General features: G+C 46.2%; 1 protein-coding gene and 1 long non-coding RNA gene across 3 annotated transcripts in view; one reads left to right on the plus strand and one right to left on the minus strand.

Annotated features, from left to right (window-relative positions):
* Plxdc1 (plexin domain containing 1) overlaps nucleotides 1–12,043 on the plus strand; it is a 62,139-nt gene extending 50,096 nt beyond the window's left edge. Inside the window, exons 11-15 of one of the 2 annotated variants that reach the window (XR_012438605.1) lie at nucleotides 1,899–2,034; nucleotides 5,010–5,045; nucleotides 6,896–7,056; nucleotides 8,396–9,288; nucleotides 11,822–12,043. Coding sequence is in view for 1 of the 2 variants with exons in the window: in XM_020172249.2 (XP_020027838.2) it covers nucleotides 1,899–2,034; nucleotides 5,010–5,045; nucleotides 6,896–7,056; nucleotides 8,396–8,515 (453 nt within the window). In the remaining variant the exon portion in view is untranslated. Of the gene's footprint in view, nucleotides 1–1,898; nucleotides 2,035–5,009; nucleotides 5,046–6,895; nucleotides 7,057–8,395; nucleotides 11,733–11,821 lie in introns of those variants that run through there. The other variant, XM_020172249.2, reaches the window with a different exon arrangement.
* Nucleotides 12,044–12,908: 865 nt separating this feature from the next.
* The window catches only part of LOC141413741 (uncharacterized), a 37,069-nt gene continuing 31,990 nt past the window's right edge, over nucleotides 12,909–17,987 (minus strand). The window contains exon 3 of the long non-coding RNA XR_012438606.1: nucleotides 12,909–13,401. This is a non-coding gene — a long non-coding RNA (uncharacterized lncRNA). The remainder of the gene's footprint in view (nucleotides 13,402–17,987) is intronic.

The following is a 17,987-nucleotide window of genomic DNA, read 5'->3' on the forward strand; positions in this document are numbered from 1 at the left end:
TTTAGCCCTTGGTGGCTTCTCCTCCCCTCCATCTGAGCTTTGTTTTTGCCACTGCTCCAAGTCAGTCAGCCCACTCTGGAAGGCCCTGAGGGTCCCTGAGACTAGTACTGCTAGTGACTGGCCCTGCGCAGACAGTTCCCAGAATTCCTCTGGTCCCTGTGGAAGGTACATTGGCCTGGCCTCAGTCATAGCTAGATCCTTTAGGAGGCTGTGTACCTGGTGACATTAATGAAGCACCTGCCGAGGCCCCCAGCCCTTCTGGCTTTTGAGGGAGGTGGTCATTCTGGGGATGAGAAGGGCTGTTCCAGGCACCTACCATTTTGAGTCCCATACAGGTTCATCTCACTGCTAGAATTTTCCAGAACGCTCAACACTTTGATTCTAGATAAGGAGAAGCCTCTTCTCATACTGCAAATTGATGCACACAGGTGCACTCATTCATGCATCTTTCTTTGCTCCCATTCCTTCTCTGTCCTCTTTATTTATTTATTTTTTATTATTATTATTGTTATTGGCGTGGCATGGGGCTTGAACTCAGGCCCTCATGTTTGTTAGGTAGGCACTCTACTGCTTGAGCCACTCCACCAGTCCTTGTTTATTTATTTGTTTTTGTTTTTTTTAAATTTTGAGACAGGGTCTATACTATGTAGCTCAGGCTGGCATCAAACTTATAATCTTCCTGCCTGAGCTTCTTGAGTACTGGGATTACAGGCATGCACCACCACACCCAGCTCTCTCTTCTTGTAATGCAAGCACATTGCATGTGCCAAACACTTAACTGTGTGCTGCTCTACACTTATATTTAATATGACTCAAAAAGTTGGGTACCTGTGCCCCATTGATCAGAGGGGAAACTGAGCTTATTAGAGAAGCCAACTCACAGCTAGAAGATGCCAGGCCTAGTGTTTAAAGATGGACCCCAGGTTCCACTGCCATGCACCCACCAAGGTCCCTTTTATTAGTCTGGGTCTGGTGAGCATCTTTATCTGGCCTTAAAAAAGAAAAGAAAGGCGTCTTAGCCATGTGCAGTGGCTCACACCTGTAATCCTAGCTAGCTATTTGGATTGCTTTCAAGGCTAGTTAGGGCAAACAGTTTGCAAGACCCTATCTCAACAAATAAAAAGCTTGGTGTGAGCTGGGCACCAGTGGCTTATGCCTGTAATTGTACCTACTCAGGAAGCAGAGATCAGGAGGATTGCAGTTTGAACCCAGCCCAGACAAATAGTTTGCGAGACCCTATCTCGAAAAAGCCCATCACAAAAAATGGGTTGGTGGAATGTAGGCCCTCAAGGTGTAGGCCCTGAGTTCAAACTCCAGCACTGCAAAAAAAGGAAAAAAAGTCTTGGTGTGGTGGTGCACACCTGTCCCCCAACTCTGTGTGAAGTATATATAGGAGGATGGAGGATCACTGTCCAGGCCGGCACAGGCATAAAAGCGAGACCCTACTGGAAAAATAACAAAAGCAAAAGGGTCTAGTGGTGTGGCCTCAAGTAACAAAGCAACTGCCTAGCAAGTGCAAGGCCCTGAGTTCAACCCCTAGTATCACCAAAAACAAAACCAAAAAATCTCGTCCAGCTGCCTACTTCTGATGCTGGCTGTTGGAGAAAGTCCAGATTTGCTCTATTTATTTGATTGGCATCTCAGCCAGTCTTCCTTGAGGAAGGATTTGAAGCAACTGACAGATAAATTGCCCTATAAGATACATTCAAGATAAAGTGGAAGGCTGGTTTTGTTTGGTTTTTTTCAGTGTTTGTTTTTGAGACAATGTCTCGCTATGTTGCCCAGCTGGCCTCAAGCTCCTGGGCTCAATCAATCCTCTCACCTCAGCCTCCTGAGTGCTGGGACTAAGTACAGGTTTAAGTGCTCTGTCCAGACTACAGTGCTGAGGTCTCTTACAGGAAGAGGGCAAGACATGCAAGGACTTCCAGGATGAGGACCACTACTCAGCCTCCCCTGAGAGCTTCTTCAGCCCCTTTGACAGCGACCTCACCACCACCGTCTCTTCCCTCCTCATTGACAGTCTCACCACGGAAGGTAAGGCCTGAGCCCTGGAGCTGGGGAGAGGCCGGGGAGACCTGTTTCCTGGCTGGCTCTGACAAGGACCACCACACAGGACAGGAATTGCTTGCCCTTTTCCAGATGAGGGACTTAAGCTCAGAGAGCTTAGCTCACTGGCTGGGGAGAAGCAGAAGCAGGTTTAGTACAAGTGGACACCACTTCTGGGCTGGAACCACTGTGCTGGCCCACATAAGAGATCTGAGATTGAACTCACTGTACAGAGGGAAAAATTAAAGTCAGCCCAGTGCCAGCTTTTTTATACAAGTCATCTCAGTTAATCATAATCATAATCTTCAGAATCTGTGAAGTCTTCTTATCCTGTAGTAGGCATGAAGTCAGTCTCCACACTCAAGGCGAGAGAAGGATTGCCTCATTTTTCTATAGCTTACCTTTTTGCTTCTGATTCTCGGGCCCCAGTTGGCTGGGGTGGTGGGAATCCCCTGGACCATTCTGGCATTAACTCCCTGCTCCTGCCACCTCGTGTGGCCAGAGTCCAGGTAGGTCCATGGCATCCTTCATCTTAAGGTGGTACCCATCCACAATGCCTGGCCATCCCCAGGGCATCTGGGTCACCCGAGGCCTGGGGTTGAAGTTGGCAGAGGTCCAGGCACCTGGAGGTGCTGTGCTGCCATCTCTGGAAGCCCAGTAGCCTCTTCCAGTCCTAGGGTCCTCAAATCTTCTGTTTCCCCCAGGCCCCTCTAGGATTTGTCAGCTATCTCTGGGAGATTCCTCTTTTATCCCTTTCCAATACATCACACACATATTTGAAAGTTTTAGGCAAAGACTGAAAGACTTGTAGGTTCTTTAAAGCTTCCCCTGAGCCAAACTCCTGCTTGGAAGGAACAACAGAAGAAAGAAGAGTTAATGTTTTAAAATATTATTTGGCCACACTCCTATTTTATAGATAAAGAAATAGACGCATAAGGGGCAAAGTAGTTCGCTCAGGGGTTCCCCCTGCCTTTCTAAACATCGCCCAGAGAACGGGAGGAGGGAAACAGGGGTCTTTGACCCGACCTGAAGAAAGTGATAGAGGAGGATGATGAATGGTAGAGAGCTAACATTTTGGAAGGACGGACTCTGTGCCAAGTAGAGTGCTAAGGTCATGCATAAATTGACATTCAGTTCTCCTAACAATCCTGCATATTGATACTGTTATGTCCTTGTTTTATAGAGAAGACACTAAGGCTCAAAGAGGTGGATGACTTGCCCAGGCTCACACAGACAAAAAGAGATGGATGTTGGTTTGATCCAGCTCCAAAAGCAGTGATCTTTCTCCTTGATCCAATGCCTTTCTCTATACTGAAAGAAATGGAAACTGGTCTGTGTGGATTCTGGGTACAGGGAGAAGTAGCAAGGGGCAGATGAAATAGAAAGAAATCTTGCCCTTGGGGAGTTAATACTCAAGTCTAGGGGAGACCTTCCAGTTAAAGAAAACTCCACCCAGAAGAAAGCATCCCCTGGTCAGTCACCCTTAGTTCACCCTGTGCTTAGAGGGCATGCTCTGAGCAAGACTGGGCTGAGACACAGACCCCTCCCCAACAAACACACACACTTAGAGGGTTACTTTCCAGTGGAACTGCAGTATTAGAGGCTGGAAAGGCATCTGTGATAGGCATGGGAGCCCAGGACATGGCATTTGGGGGTCAAGTTCAAATCACTAACCCCTGAGGGGCCATTTCTCCTGTGTTACCCTTAATTGGGCTGCCCCTACATGGTGGCAATGAGTGTGGTTTGCTTGTGTCATTCTCTGTGCCTTTGTTACCAGGCCAGAAATGTGCCTCATTCATTTTACTATGTAATATTTCCCAATAGAAAACTCATTAGGCTAGATGTGGTGGTGCATGCCTCTAATCCAAGCTGCTTGGGAGGCATAGGTAGGAGGATCTCAGTCTGAGGCTGGCCCTGAACAAAAGCAAGACACCCAGTCTGAAAAACAAACTAAAGGCCAAAAGACTAGGGCTCAAGTGGTAGAAGCCCTGAGTTCAATCCCCAGTACTGCCAAAAAACAAAAACAAAAACAAAAAAACCATTAGCGTGAAGATGATTACGGCTGTATGTCTTTCTGGTTCTAAAAGGATATGGCAAACCTTGTCAAAAAAAAAAAAAAAAACTATGAATGGTGATTTGCCCACAAGGCCAGGTCTTCAGCAGGTACCAGCAGGCAGCGTCCCCTCCTCCGGCCTCATCTCTCCACCTTCCAGCTGCACTGGGCTGCTATTTCTTTTTTCTTTTTCTTTTTCTTTTTCTTTTTTTTTTTTTAGACAGGCTCTTACTATGTAGCCCAGGCTGGCCTTGAACTCAGGATTCTCCTACCTCAGCCCCTGAAGTGCTGGGATTATAGGCATAAGCCTCCACACCCAGCCCCTGAGCTATTATTTCTCAGCTGGCCAAATTCCTTCTGGCTCCAGACCTTTGCCCCTACATCCCCAGCCCCCTACTCTACCAATTCCCCTGATTTGCTTAAGAATCACTGCCTCTGGGAAGCTTTCCTTGGCTCCCATGGTCTGGGTGAGGCACACAGAGAGAGCCTCATCACGTGGGTTTTATTTATTGTTTTGTGCCAGGGCCTGACACATGCTCTGCATATGCTATACCACCGAGCATCATGTGGGTTTTACATGCCCCTCCATCCCCCCACTCTGAGGCCAGGCCATGACTATCTGTTACCTGCAGTGTCACCAGCACCTGCTCCCAAGGCCCAGCCCATAGTAAACACTCAACTGATATTTGTTGAATGAATGGACACTAGACAGGAAAAGTTGGCTTGTTTGGGCCTTCTACCATTGCATGGCTATGTGACTTTGAGCAAGTCACCTCCCCTCTCTGTGCTTCAGTTTTCCTGCATCTAAAATGAAAAGTTGGACTGAACTTCCTTAAAGTATCATCCAGACCCCGGGTGACAGGCCTTAACGATTCCACTAATCTTGCTTCTTTGTCCTGTCTCTTTGAAGATGACACCAAGTTGAATTCCTATGCAGGAGGAGATGGTGAGTACCAAACTGCAGGCCCCTCTTCATCAGATTCCTGGCTCTAGATCCATCTGAAGGAGGGTGCAGAAGTCTCTGGGCCTCTTTTGGTGGGGGAGGGGAGGGAGGACAGAATGCCTCTCTGCACAGGCCACTAGGTTGAAGGAACATGCCTAGACATGCTAGCCATGAACCTGTGTTCACTGCCTAGACAGGGTGGGAGTAGGGGAGGGTTGAGCTAGGGCAGGCTGGGGTGCTGTGGCTGTGGCCTCTCCTTCCTGTGGCCTCCCAGTCAATGGAAGAGGGCAGCTTCTCCGATATCCTGTTTCTCTGGGTTGGCAGGGAGCACATGGAAGTTGTCTTCCACACTTTTTGCAGGGTACCAGATTGAGATTCTCGTGGTCTCTGGGATGATGAGGAGGATGATCATGGTGGACACAGGAGGGGCCCCTCATCCCTTGGCCTTTTGCTTAGTCAGCTCAGCCCTTGCTGCAGCCGTGGCCGAGGGTGGACATGGAAACGGTTGTGTAGGGGGTCCAGTGGGTGAGGCAGGTTATTGACGCAGTGCAGCTTGATACATCTCCTGGTGGAGATGGCACCAGTGCTCCCTTGGCAGCAAGTGTGGGTGTGTGGCTGGGGTGGGGAGCCAGGCCATGTTCCCCTCGCTCTTGCCTATGTGCTCATCAGCCACAGTCCTGACCATCAAATCACAGGGTCAAGGTCCAACCAGGTCAGAGGAGGCTAGCCTAGGCATGTATGTCACCCCAAGCCTACCACTTGCTGGCAGATGGAGGCACTAGCTGTGCACTGGATTTCTGTCCTGGGTTTCCTCTGATTAAAGTGCCAACAGAGAAAAGGGATATAAGGACAATAATTCTGATACATGAAACATCCCATTAAAAATCCCCACCCTCTGTTGCCTCCCCTTTTTTAGCTATGTAAAAAAGACTTAGTATTTCTTTTGCTGACATGTGCATCTGTCTACTTCATTATCTCCATGTTCTTTTCAGGTAGGGGGAAGAAGCAAACAACTACCCTAAGTGACCTCAGGGAACTAGGCTTCTTAGTGACTGACACTGAATTTGTCTGTCCTTGGGCAAATCACTTAACCTCTCTGGTTTTCAATACCCCAGTCATACCAAGAAAGGAGTAGGACTGGATGAGTTTCCAGATCTAGTCTGTAGACATATTCCCTCTTCTCCTTGGGACAAATTTCTAGTGCCTGAGTACCAACAGTGAGCCCCCATTATCTCTAAGACCTGAGGACATAAAGATGAATAAGACACTGCCCTTGTCCTCTAGGAGGTCTCAATCTGGGGTCATTTGCTGTCACAATAGCTAACATATATATATGTTATATATATATATGAGTTCTAGGTGGGGTCGTAAGGCCTTGACATGAATCATCTCATTTAACCTTCTCAATGACCCCTCTAGTTATTGTTATTATTATCCTGTTCTGCAGAAGTGATGCAGAGAGCCAGAGAGGTTAATTTAACCAAAGTCACACAGCTAGTAAGTGACAGAGCATAGATTTGAACCCAAACAACCAATTCTAGATCCCAAATGCTTAACCATCACATGTCCTTTATGAATTCCTTGAGAGCACTATGTGGTCCAGGTATCAGAGAAGACGTCCTTTATGATCTTATTAGACATTTGGGAAACTTTTAAGTAATTTTAGAGAACATCTGAAAGGTGCCAAGGCTACATCATAATGATCCCACCAATTCTTGCCCCACCTTTCCATGTATTTGGTAAGTGGATCCAAAGGTTCTGTGGGCTTTTATCTCTGGGACTTTGTCAGAACCCAAGATTCTGTCTTATGTGGTCCCCCACGACCTCTCCCTGCTCTACTTGTCTCTCCACAGGCCTTCAGGACAACCTGTCCCCAAAGACAAAGGGCCCTCCTGTGCGCCTGGGCACCATTGTGGGCATCGTGCTGGCTGTACTTCTGGTGGCAGCCATCATCCTGGCTGGGATTTACATTAATGGTCATCCCAATTCCAATGCTGCACTCTTCTTCATCGAGGTCAGTATAGACCTGAGGTCTGCTGTCTGCTTCTACATCAGTGTTTCTTAGGCCATTCAGTATCTTTCTCTCCACATCTCAACTCTCACCCACCACATCCCTGAGAAACCTTCACCAACTTTATTCTGACACATTTTGCAATGGTTGGTGTCTTTTATGTCCATCAGCCCTAGGAATTAGCACATGGGCCCTCCTGTCTCTGTGGAACAGCCTGTCTGCTTTCCTTTCTCCATTTGTAAATTAGGAAAGTCCCCAGAGGAAAGAAAGGAGGACAAAAAGGCCACAAAATTTCCATTTGGACAGCTTTTCCCTAGTGATTTATGGTTTCTCATGCCCAAATTCCAGGCTTGGGACTTATTCAGAAGATGCCAAATGACAAGCAAAATGATACTGAGGACTGTGCTTTCTGGGAGCTGTAGCTGATGATGCTGCATTTTTTTAATATTCCAAAACTCTGAGGGAGCAGGTGAGGTGCAGCATGGGAAGTGCTCAGCCTGCTTTGCTCTGAGTCACAGAGCTCTGGGCTCCTCCATTCTCAGTTGACTTATCAGCTTCCAGAGGACTTAGTTCATTCCTTAAAATCCAATGGAGTGCCTACGATGGTGGGGCCGCCATTTTGTCTAAGAGCTAAGGACATGAAGATGAATAAGACATTGTCCCTGCCCTCCAGGAGGTCTCAATCTGGTGGGTTTTTTTGTGAATTTCTTGAAAGAGTTTAAGTGGCAAAGGTATCAGAGAGAAAGTTCTTTATGATCTTTGTTATTTGTTAGAAAGGGATCATTTCAGAGGCTTTCAAAGGGGCACATTGGTGGCCCTTTTGGGAGCTCAGTCTCTTCTACACGGGTTATTGACTTCATCATCACTTAGATGGTTCCCTTGCTTTTTTTTTTTTTTTTCTTCTTAATGATCCTATTTCTTGTGGGTCCTCACCAGTCATCCTAAATTCTCTACCTCCCTGGGTATCACCTGGGAACTGTAGGTCCTGGGACTACAGGGACTCTGATAGGATGGGTCTGCATTTGACGCAGATCTAGAGGATTATCTTGGCATCTCCAGAGCCCCCGTGGATCATTCCAGGCATCTCTGGCCCATTCTGTCCCTTCCCTCTATCTCAGGTTTCTACTCTGTTGCAGAAGCTCTTAGCTATGAGTTCTGTAGACCATGCAGTGAGGGATAAAATGTGCTCCTTTCAAACTGCCTCCCAGCGGGTTCCCAGCAGGGAGTCTTTTGGGGAGATTGGCCCTTTTGGAGAAAGTCTTGGCACTTTCCCTCAGGAACGAGGTCCCCATGGGGGAGGAGGGAGATATGTCCTCTGACTTTGCCTCTGTGCTCCTTCCAGCGGAGACCTCACCACTGGCCAGCCATGAAGTTCCGCAACCACCCCAACCACTCCACCTACACAGAGGTGGAACCCTCGGGCCATGAGAAGGAAGGCTTCATGGAGGCCGAGCAGTGCTAAGAGCACCAGGCAAAAAGACCCAGGGATGAGTCATAGCCAAGAGAAGAAATGACTTTTCCTGGCTTCCTTTGAGCTCACCCTGGGCCAGGAAGATGAGACAGTGACTGTGGTGCCAGAGCCACAGTTCAGTCCTCACGCCCCAAAGAGGGTGCAAAAAAGCAACCATGTGTGTTTCTTGAAGGAACAGTAGCCTCATCTCATCCTGTTTTAATGTGAGGAGTCTCCCCTTCTGGGGCTCTCAGTGGTCTAACTCTGTAACTGTCCCAGAGCCCCCTCTTGCTGGAGATGACCTCATCCCCTGCTCCTGGTGGCCTGAAGCCTCTTTGTGGTTCACAGGTTAACTGAAGTCGAAACTGGGGCTGCTGTTCTCCAGGGTTCATAGACTTAATGAGCTGGTTCTCACGGCCATGGAGTCAGCACACTTAGCCCCAGCGCCTGTGGCACTGAAAGCCTGAGGAAGGAGTTCCCTCCATCTGGGAAGCTCTTAGCCCTTAGGGCATGTTGTCACCAGACAGAAGCCACATGAGAAGAGAGAGAAGAACCTGGGGAGGTCTGCATTTTCAGGCTTTGCTCCCTTCCTTTGTCCTTTCTGTGGAGACCCAGGACTTCTGCATCAGAAAGTGCACAGCCTGTGGCCCCGCTCTTTTCCACCTACTGCCTGGCCCCCACCTGGTGGGCCAGGCCTGGAACAACCGTTTGTACCATGTGGGCTTCTTGCTCCAGTGATGTGTGGTGTCTGATTTACTCTCTGCCACGTTCTGCTGTCAGCATTGGTAGGTACCTCCGAAGGAAAAGCTTGCCTGGTTCATAATTTTCCTTCACTGAACTGGATTTTTAAAGCCATTGAAGAAAATAGGGGGGCAAGTGTTCCTTGAGACCCCTCCCCTCTCCCCCAACCCCAGCAGAGAGCTTCATTTGGATCCCAGTGAGATGCAAAACTGCCCAAGGAAGCTGGTGTCAGTAACCTTGACCTAGAAAGTGGCCTCTGTCTCAGCTATGCAAGAAGTTTTGGAAGCTGGGAGTTCAGGTTCCCAAACTTAGCCTGATTTTTAGGGACTTCTGTCCCAGTAATGAGCCGGGGTCTGCTTCTGAAGTGTACTGAAAATTAAAATCTAGAGCTCACCTCATTCCAAGTAAAAACTATCAGCAGCAAACAAATGTTAAGTTATAGTCTCCACTTAGTCATGCCTTTTCATGCACATCATGAGGAACCTGCAAAGAAGTTAGTCTGAGCACACAAGGTTCAGTGGGGGAAAGGAAGGCAGTCCGCAAATACCCAGACATACCCAAAGCCTTGACTGACAGCATCCCAGCCACTGTGGTTTATCCGTATGAGGACATGTGGGAAATGTGCTGGACCTCAGTTCTCCTTCCCAAACCAGAGGAGGGTGAGCTGAGGGGACAGAGGCTGGGGGTGGGGGAGAGTGGTGAGGATTTGAGAAGGAAAAGAGACCATGCAGCAGAGTAGAGTTCTCCGCAAGCTTCAGAAGACAGATGGTCTGTAATAGCTTCACAAATGTGACCTGGCACCGAGCCCTCCCAATGGTCATTGCTTAAGCCCAACAGAAAAGCCTCTATGGCTACTGTGTCTAAAATGGCCAGTGGGGAAGCTCCCCAAGAAACAGAAACAAGTGCCTCCCAGAGTCCCTGGTCCCTGACTGTCCTTAGGTTCTCTGAAGAGACATGCCTTTCTACACAGATCCAGGAGTTTGACCCCAAGGTTTAGAGCATATTAGACGGGTAGTGATGGTGAGTGACTTGCTTCAAGAATAAGTGACCAGATGGAGACACAGGTCTCAGGAACCTCCCCCAACTCTGCATCTGGCTGAAAGTCCAGCAAGGCAAGGCAGTACCTCATATACTTGCACCATCAACCAGATTTCCAGGCCCTTCCATCCCACAAGCATATTCAGTATCCAGGGAAAGCAAGTAGTTGGCAGGTGCCTTCTCCAGATGGTGTTTTTGGGTATCCTGGTAGTGTGTGTGTGTGTGTGTGTGTGTGTGTGTGTGTGTGGTAGGGGAAGCCCATAAAAATCTGTCACTCAACAGGAAGCTTCAATTCTATGAACTAGGACTGGACAGTTTTCTCTGTTTTTCAGAGAGAACAGAAGGTCTAAGGAAGGCTATGTTTTTTTTTACCCAAGCTAAACAAGTTGAGTGTAGATGCTCAGATCTGTAATCCCAGCTTCTTGGGAGGCAAAAATCAGAAGGATCATGGTTCAAGGTCAGCCCAGCAAAAAATTAGTGAGACACCATCTATATCAATAAGCTCGGCATGGTGAAATGCACCTGTCACCCCAGCTATTGCAGGAGGCCATAGGTAGGAGGATCAAAATCTGAGGCTGGCCCCAGGCAAAAACACAAGACCCTATCTGAAAAACAACTGAAGAGCTGGGGATGTGGCTCAGTGCCTGCCAAGCATAAGGCCCTGAGTTCAAACTCCAGTATCACCAAAAAGAAAAAAAAAAAAAGAGCTAACTAAAAAAAAAAAAAAAAAAAGGAATATGAAAGAGAATTCAGGGGCTAAGTATATGAGGATACATACCCAAATCAGGCTGCAAGTACCTCAGTCTCTTTTATTTGGCCACTCCTAGATTTATGAGCCCAGCTGTCAGCCCTAATACCCAAGAACACCTTGAACACAGCAAACAGACTTTCCAAGCTTGGCTGGAGAGCCTGAAGGTGGCCATCTCCCGCTAGCCATAATCAGGTATCCCCACCAACCCCCATGACTCTCCAGGGCACTTGTTCAGGTTTCAGCCTGGAGCCTGAGCCCAAAATGTTCTTTGGTCACTATGAGAGGTTCTTGATGGAGCAATGAAAACAATTTTTTTAATTTGTATGCTTTACCAGGGCTCCTCAATATAATATCTGTGTGTGTGTGTGTGTGTGTGTGTGTGTGTGTGTGTGGCTGTGCTCAGCTGTTAACTTAGTTTGTTAAATTAAGACAGTGCCAAAAAGGGTCTGGAATGGATTCACATACTGGCACAAATCAGTCTTCAGGGGCTGCACCTAGACTCCCTGGCCAAGAAAACTTACACCATAAGAATCAATGTCACAGATAAAATGTTTTCCCTCCTCCTGCCCCCCAAAAAAACATACCTGAACTTATAGCACATCTAGGAGGATTTGGGGACTGAGGGCACCCTAGCTGTCCTAAATACATGTATTTTGTGTGAATTTTCAGTGTTAATAATAAAAGGAATGTCTTTTACAACCTCTGCTGTATGCAAAGTAAAATGCAAAGAATTTGGGGTGCACACATCTTGGTCATTATAACTGCTCCTCTCTCACATCTTCACCAAGCACCTGTCCTTGGGAGAGAAGGAACAGCCTCCAGCCTCCGGCCCAGCAGGAGGGTTTCCCCAGACCTCCAGCCCCAGCTCCAAGGGAAGCAACTCCAGTTATTGACTTATGTTGGGCTTGTAAATCCCTGGAAGCCAACCTCATGCATTTTTAATCTACTATCTCGAGATACAAAATAAATCTGAGTAAGCTGATACTGTCGCATTTCTGGATGCTTTGCATTTGAACAACTTTAGCAGTATTGTGTTTTTATTACTTTGTGTTTTTTGCTCACACAACATGGTTTAGCAAACCAAAACAAACAGGAAAAATTTGAACTCCTCACAGACAAGACCAACGATGCCAAATTTCAAGCTCCAAACAAGTCAATTTATAAATAAACATGCTGTGCTTGCCAACTAAAGAGGAATGTGCTGGAAAAGGCAATGTGGACTGGTAGAGAAGGTGTTGAGCTGCATGTGGAATCAGAAACCAGCAGCTCTGGCCTCTCTCCCCAACCCCCAGAGGCTGTGAGATGTAGGCCAGATCACTGAACTTCCCTGGGCCTGTTTAAACCTCTGTGAAATGGAAGGTGTTAGACTAATTGGTCCAAGGTGGGAACTTAGTAAACACCTTCCTGTTTGTTTTCAACTCAAACAACTTGGATGAAAGCATCTCTTTCTCTTCCATAATTCCAATAGAGTGACCAACTTGTTCTAGTTGGTCCAGGACTCTCTTGGTTCTGACCCTAAAAGTCCTGTATCCCAGGAGGCTCCTTCATCCAGGGAACCTGGAGACATGCTATCCTTGGAGCAGCTCTCCCACCCCATTGGCTGAAGAAATAACATTAATAATTTCAAGCACCTGAGTAATGAAGTCTAGAGCCTTGCTATTCCAAGTGCATCCAGAAGGCAGCATGAGCATCCTTGAGGTTAGCTGGAAATGCAGGACTCAGGCCCACCCTTCCCAGACCTACTGACACAGACTGCGCGTTTAAGCAGCACCAAGGGATCCATATAAAAGAAAGACTTCTCCCTTCAGGATCACATTCTATTGGGGAAGCACTGTTCCATTTCCCAGATGAGGAAACTGAGGCTCTGACAGACGGTTTACTTGGTTTTTTTTTATTTATTTGATTCATATTCATTAAGCACCTTACTGTGTGCCAGGCACTGTTAAGTGACTTGCTCTAGGTCACACAGATAGTAAGTAGCAAAGAATCTTCAAATGCAGGTCTTCAGATTCCTACTCGAAGTTGGTCTTCATACATCTCAGAGCAGTGCCAGAACTGCATGGCACAGCTTAATATAGAATCACACTGTGGATTATGACAAAATCCTCCTGGCCTGTACAGCTCCCCAGTAGGATGCATGGTGGTGACTGCCAGTCCTCACTATTGGCTCCTGAAACTGTGAGCTTATCATGTATTTATTTACTGGATTCACAAGCTTGCAAATTGTCCCAACTGTTGCTGCTTCCTCCATCTCCTCAGGCCCTGCTCCAGCGGCCTCTCACATGAAGAATGAGCAGGCCATACTATTTATCTTCTTGAGTGGAGAACAATAAATCACAATGGATCCTCATAAGGGGTCTGGAGATGCCTAGACATAGGAAAGGAAGGAAGAGTCTTTACTTGAACTTTAAAACCAAAGAGAATTTTTTTGGGGGGAAGGGGATATTTTCTGATGTACATAGAAAATTTTTACATTTGGTCCTAAGTGATAGCTAAATTATGCCTACTGTTTTCCACAATGCTAAAAGCACTGAAAAAGAATATAGGCCAATAACATTTCATCAGACATTCCCAGAGCCTTGGTTCAAACCTTCCTTTTCAGCCTTAGTCTTTCCTCTGTAGCTACCATGTGATCCAAGGGAGTGTTCAAAAGTGTTAAGGCTCATCCTGTCCAGCTAATCTGAGAAAAGTTGGAATATTTTCAAATAAATATAAGATACAAGTCAAAGGTGGTGGTACATGTCTGCAATTCCAGCACTCAGGAGGCTGAAGCAGGAGGATCATAAGTTTGAAGCCAGCCTGGGTTATACAGTGAGACTCTGTCTCAAAAACCACGCAAACAAACAAAAAAACTAGCTAATTCTTAGGTTCTTAAAAAAAAAAAAAAGAAAAGAAAAGAGGATATGAGAAAGGGATATTGCAGAATTCATTCTGCAGAAATCAAAGCCTGGAAACTTCCCTAAGCGACTGATTTGGGAGGAAGGGCTCGGTACCCAGGCTGTCTGCCTGGGTAGATAAAGTACTGGTCTACTTTAATTGCATTAATGGTAGCAATTCTTTTTAAAAGAAGATTAAACTAGGGCTGAGGATGTAGCTCAGTGGTAAAGACTCAGCTAGCATGCAAGGCCCTGGGTTTGATTCCCAGCACTACCAAAATAAACAAAACAAAAAACAGGTTAAAGTAACACAGCAGTTAAATGAGACTTGGCACAAACAGGTGCTCAGTGTTTACTGGTGAAAGGATGAATGTGGAACAAGAGGTATGCAGCTGGGCCCAACCAGAAAGTTCTCCTTCCCTCGCCTGAGCGGTCCATGGACATAATAATGGAAAGAAACAAGGTGGAAGGCCCTTCATGCTCTTCCAAAGGCATGGATAGCCACAGTGATCTCAGGTGTGGCTTTCTTACAGGCCGTGATTTTGGAGAGGCTGTAAGCTATAGGCCCATGGGAGGGCAGGGGAAGGCATTAGGCTAGGCTCAAGAGGGAGCCCCTAATCAATCCCTAGATGACACTATCACCAGAAACCCACATTTAGAATGCTTATCTTCCCTTGCCTGCTTCCTTTCCTTCTGAGCAAAGAAGGTGGATGTCCCTGGAAACCCCTAGAACAGGAACAAAGGAGCATTAGACACAGCTACTCACAGAGGCTTCAGGGCTGGGTCTGCCAGTTTTCTGTTTCTTTGGCAAAAAAGCACAAATTAACTGTCAGCCCTCAGCACCCAAACATATGACTCAGAGCCAGCACATTGTACAGAGGAAGGCATAAATGAGGAACTGCAGAGCAAAGGGCCAAGAGCTATGAGTGTTCCTGGAACAAATTCCTTCCTGGCCCCATCTTTGCCATCCAGATTTGCAATTTCTGGACTTGCTGTGACACACACAACTGAGGACAGTGAGAGGTGGGGTTGGCTGGTTAGGATCAAACACCATCCTTTGCTTATGGTGACTTATCAAGCAGGCCCTTTGAGGAAGTGATTCTGCCAGAGAGGCCTCAGAGAAGCAGGAAAGCTCCATGGGGCTAATGTTCCTCCCAGTCCTCCTACTTGTCTTGTGAAATACCACCATGGAAGCTTCTTACTTCATCTTAGTTTCTTCTTTTCAAGCAGCTGTGTGGATTTGACAAGTAGCAATTACAAGAACCTGGATGGACCCAGTTGCGCTGGTTATATTTCCTACAGTCTCATAAAACAAAGCTCCTCATCAGTTTAAAGAGTTGGTCCTTCCACCCCTGCCTCTGCCCCGACTCAGAACAAAAGGATTCCTTCTATAAGCTTTCCGGCTCTCAAAACACCTACACAAATTCAAGTCTTAAAGGTAGGCCAAGCGGAGCTCATTCCCAGGTGGGGCCATCTGAACACTCACCACTGTCCCTCCCCAGCCCAGGGCCAAACATGATGCTGAATTCAGCACAAATATTATCATACTTTGTATTGACGGATCTCAATTTCTGGAGCACTTCCTCAGTGTAATGTCTCATCTCATCACAGATCTCTTGAGGGTGCCAGGGTGGGAATTAGAATGCCCAGTCCTAGCATCCCACTTTAAGCCTACGGTAAACTGAAGCTTAGAGCACTGGATGGTTTTCTTCCATGCCACTGCCTCTCACAGGCAGCTCCTTCTAAGACCTCATCAGAACTTCAGCTCTCCCCACCACGAGTAACACAGCAATGTGAGCTGACATTCGAAGAGTGTCTTTCAGGGGCCAGGTGGTTCTGAGAATCTTAGATGCCTTCCATACCAGAAGACAGAAAGGAAGAGACAGTTCTCACTCACTGTTGGATTCCCAAGGATGCCAATCAAACATGTTTTTTTTTTTTTTGCCAGGCATGGCGGTGCACATCTGTAATTTAGGTACTTGGGAGGCTGAGGCAAGAACATCAAGAGTTTCAAGCCAGCCTGGGCTACAAAGTGAGACCCTGTCTCAAAACAACAAAATAAAAAGAAAAGAAAGAAACAGAACATGTTCTCTGCACCAGCAAAGTAGTTTTCCAAATATAGAAATTAGAGGGCTGGGGGCGTAGCTCAAGTGGTAGAGCTCTTGCCTAGCAATGCATGAGGCCCTGGGCTTAATCCGCAGTACTGCAAAAAGAAATTAAGAGCTAGTTGCTTTTATGGTACAGTCCAGTCAGTGAGTGAGACAAGATGAAATCACAAGAACAAAGAACAATACAACACAACCCACATTTCTGGCCTAAATTGGTAACTAGACTAAACTCTCAGAGTTAGCATAAATCAAGGGAGAGCTAAGAAGATCATGTGGCAGCTGCTACATGTGACCACTGAGCACACAAAAGGTGGCAATCTGAACTGAGATGCACTGTAAGTATAAAATATACACCTGATTTTTAAGTTTAGTGTAAAAAAGACTATAATCATATCTCATAATAATTTTATATGGATTCTACATTGAAATTATAATGTTTTGAATATGTTGAGTTAAATCATTAAAATTCATTTCACTTGTTTATTGTTACTTTGTTTTTTTCCAGCAGTACTCAGGTTTTGAAATCAGGGCTTCACACTTGCTAGGCAGGTACTCTACCTTTTTGAGCCTCACCTCCACCCCTTTTTTGCTTTGACTATTTTTGAGACAGGGTCTTGATTTTTGTCCTGGTTGGCTGGACCATGATCCTCCTGTTTATGTCATCCTGACATAGCTAGGATGACAAGCATGTGCCACCACACCCAGCCTTTTCTATTGAGATGGAGTCTTGTGAACTTATTGCCTGGGCTGGCCTCAAACTGTGATTCTCCCAACCTCAGCCTCCCAGGAGCTAGGATTATAGGATTACTTTTTTTGGTTTTGGTTTTGTTTTTTGACAGGGTCTTTCTGTGTAGCTCAGGCTGGCCTTGAAGTCAAAATCCTCCTGCCTCAGCCTCCTGATTGCTAGGATTACAAGTATGTATCACTGTACTTGGCTTAATTGTTACTGCATTATCATGGCTACTAGAAAATTTCAAATTACATATGAAACATTACATTTCAAATAATGATCAGTCATGAACATGTTTTAGATGTCTAACTAAACTAGTGTGGTGTGCATGCCTGTTAGTTCCAGCTATTCAAGAGACTGACGTAAGAGGATCACTTGAGTCCAGGAGTTTGAGACCACCCTGGACAATGTAGTGAGACACTGTCTCAAAAAAAAAATCCTAATTAAATGCTAAGCATTTTATGTCCGTTCCGTCATTGAATCTTTGCATCATCTCTGCAATTTCATTACTATTCCATTTTATAGATGAGGAAGCTGTGGTTTAAACTTAACTTCCTCAAGTTAGGTTTATAGTGACTAAAAGGATACATTAAAACTATATGAATTGGGGGCTGGTGGAGTGACTCACGTGGTAGAGCACCTGCCTAGCAAGTATGAGGCCCTGAGTTCAAACCCCAGTACTGCCAAAAAAAGAACAATAAAACAACTATATGAATTGGGAATTGAGATGGAAAAGTATCTACAACAATTTTTTTCAACGTTCACCCATTATCAGAAAAATAAAATATACCTATATAATATTTTAAATGAAGACTTTACCCAAGGCTTCTAGCTTGCCCAAGGCCATCTAGCTAACTAGCCTTAGAATCAGGACTCAAATCCTGGACCTATGATGACTCCAAGTTCATGCTATTACCCCCAGAGAACCCACCGAGGTTAAGAGGCTTCAGAGGAGCCAGGCTCATGCCTGTACACCTAAACTACTCAGGAGGCAGAGATCAGGAGCATTGAGGTTCAAAGCCAATCCATGCAAACAGTTCTCAATACCCTATCTCGAAAAAATCCTTCACAAAAAAGGGGCTGTTGGAGTGCCTCAAGGTGTAGGCCCTGAGTTCAAACCCCAGTATCACAAAAAAAAAAAAAAAAAAAAAGAGGCTTTGGAGGGCATAGGAGGCAAATTTTCACCCATGTCTTATGTTCTTTCTGAAATATCTGAAAGGCACCCAGTTAGTATCTGCTT

This window comes from Castor canadensis, chromosome 11, assembly GCF_047511655.1.
Source record: "Castor canadensis chromosome 11, mCasCan1.hap1v2, whole genome shotgun sequence".
Taxonomy (NCBI): Eukaryota; Metazoa; Chordata; class Mammalia; order Rodentia; family Castoridae; genus Castor; species Castor canadensis.